Consider the following 2469-nt stretch of genomic DNA (forward strand, 5'->3'; position numbering starts at 1 on the left):
AGCTGGCAAGATCTAAGAAAGCTCCCTCTGCAAAGCACCGTCCACTGCCGAGTTTCACCCTGAACACAACAATTAGCTGGGTTGAATTCTTTGAGGAGTTTTTCTTAAAGCAAACAAACCTGCAGAGACCAGCGGAGTGTCATAAAGCCACCGCTCTGATTAGATGTTGATTGCACAAAGTGATGGCAGCAGAGTCAGCACCCACAGGGAGAAGAGACAATTAGGATTCAGAGATGTGAAAGTGCCAGCATGCCGGAAAAATAAAACCTTCCTGAGGGATTTCTGCCTCTTAATGAGACAAGAGAGAATGTGTTTTTGTCTTAACCTGGTCTGATTGATAAACACAACATAAATCCACCCAAACTCACATGTTGTTCATCTTTATTACTAACTCATAAAAAAGGCAGCTCTGAATAGAGCTACAACTTGTTTTGTTTTTTGAAGATTATATACAAAAGGTACGATTTAAAGCCAGAAAAATGTCTTTAATAAAAGGGAATAAGCAGAAGCTTTAAAAAACAGTGTTATTTAAAATAAACTGAACAGCTAAAGACATAATTTCCCTAATGGATAAGCCTGAGATTTATCTTAAATGCATAGGATGTTTGATAAAGATGTGCAATTAAAGCAATGTTTTTTCCAAAGCTGTTATCACATTATGACTTGAAAGCAGCAAAAATAAAGTACAGTTTACTTTTTTATGTTTAATTTTGATCAAAAATAAAGATAATTTAGTATTTAAAACAAACCTTTTGTTTGTTCGGTTATTTTATCTTTACTTCTGGCAACTGAGAGCAGAAACATTTTTACAGGCTTTGTTCGACTCTCGAGTTTCGTTTTGACTTTTCCTCTAACCCTTAAAGTTCTGGAAGATCTCCGCAGCATCCAGCCAGGACCTGAAGCAAGCCAGGCCTCGCTCTCGGATCTGCTTCCTGCCCTTGTCGGTGATTACGTCGCCATTCTCCTTCACGATCACAAGTCTGGGAACGGCTGTGACGTTGTAGCGCTGCTTCAACTCACTGGAAAGAGAAGAGGGAAAAACAAGGTGATTTGCAAAAAAAAAAAAAAACACGAATTAATTTTTTTAAATCTTAACCAGCTACAGTGCAACATTTGAATGCTGTTTGTTTACTGAATTACTTGTATTGATGACTATTTTGTCTGTCAGATTTAAGTTAAATGTTCGACTAATGAAACCAGCAGTTCATGCAGCTGCTTTAATATTTTCTGATCATGTTTAATTCCTTTGAGAATTACTAAATAATACATATTGAACATATAACTCAAATTCTTTAAAAGCTGGGACATTGAAGTTAGTTTAGCTTAAAAATTGAACCATAACACTTTGTAATAAGACATTTAGTCAGAGCTGCACCTCAATGAAATTTAAAAAAATTAAGAAAACATAAATAATAAAATAAAATGTACATGAAATATATAATAATAATTGGTTTTATGTAGTTGAACTGTTATGCTCATCTACAACACAAATAGGGAACTGATATCACTTTAAAATACAAAGAAATAAAAGATGAACAAGCAACATAAAGTAAAACAAGACAAAGATTTACACAGGTCTGTTTTGCGTTTAATCCTAATCCCTGACAGGGTGACCCCACACAATCCTGCACAGCCCATTAATCTGTGTAGACTGCTTTAATTTAACCCAATTATTTAGTGGCACCGAACTGAAGCACTTAATAATGTGCCTCTTACTGCTTGTATTCATCCGTCCAGGGTAAAGCCAGCCAGTCTCCGTGCATGTCGTGATAATATTCCACCATGTCGTCGGGAGACTTGTCCGAGGAGACGAATACTATCTCAAACTGAGCAGGGTCGCTCTCATCCACCAGCTCCGTGTAGAAGTCACACAGGACCGGGGTGAAGTCCTGGCACGGAAGACACCATCCGGCAGAGAAGTAAATGCCCACCACTTTGTTCCTCAGCGCCTCCTCCGGGTCGACGAAGTCACCGTCTTTGTTCAGAAGTGTCCGGCCGGAAAACACCTCCACCATGTCTGCCACAACTCCCTCTTTGATCGCCCCCCAACACCGAGTCACGGAGGTTTCTAAAGCCTTGGGTGTCCCCGTTAGCTCATACTTGCTCCGTTTTGTTGACTGCGAGCGTCGCCGTCGTCGAGTCTCAGAGGAACGCTTCCCGTTTCACCTCTTAGCTAAAGCTAAATTAGCTAAATCTCCTTACAGCCAATCCTGGTAATCACCTGCTGACCAATGAGAGGACGAGAGCCGTGCAGGTGCACGTGGGCTTTCATTGCGTTGTTGCTCTAGTTACTGTCAACAACTGCGTGCAGTCAGAGCTCACGCATGCGCAGTACCGCTTTTCCGGTCAAAAAAGTAGCTTCTAGAAAACTACAAACACACTACAAATTCAAGTCAGGGATATGACTAGGCTTAAATTAACTCAGTGAAATTTAAACTTTATTATATTATATTATATTATATTATATTA

At 39.4% G+C, this 2469-nt stretch overlaps 1 protein-coding gene across 1 annotated transcript; it reads right to left on the reverse strand.

The window, feature by feature from the left end:
* Positions 1 to 470: 470 nt before the first annotated feature.
* nxnl2 (nucleoredoxin like 2) lies at positions 471 to 2303 on the reverse strand. Its single transcript, XM_014029230.1, has 2 exons — positions 1717 to 2303; positions 471 to 1019 (listed from the first exon to the last, which is right to left on the reverse strand). Exons 1-2 carry the CDS (start codon positions 2013 to 2015, stop codon positions 851 to 853), a joined length of 468 nt encoding a protein of 155 aa, XP_013884684.1. The 5' UTR covers positions 2016 to 2303; the 3' UTR covers positions 471 to 850.
* Positions 2304 to 2469: the final 166 nt, after the last annotated feature.

This window comes from Austrofundulus limnaeus, unplaced genomic scaffold (genome assembly GCF_001266775.1).
Source record: "Austrofundulus limnaeus strain Quisiro unplaced genomic scaffold, Austrofundulus_limnaeus-1.0 Scaffold871, whole genome shotgun sequence".
Lineage (NCBI taxonomy): Eukaryota > Metazoa > Chordata > Actinopteri > Cyprinodontiformes > Rivulidae > Austrofundulus > Austrofundulus limnaeus.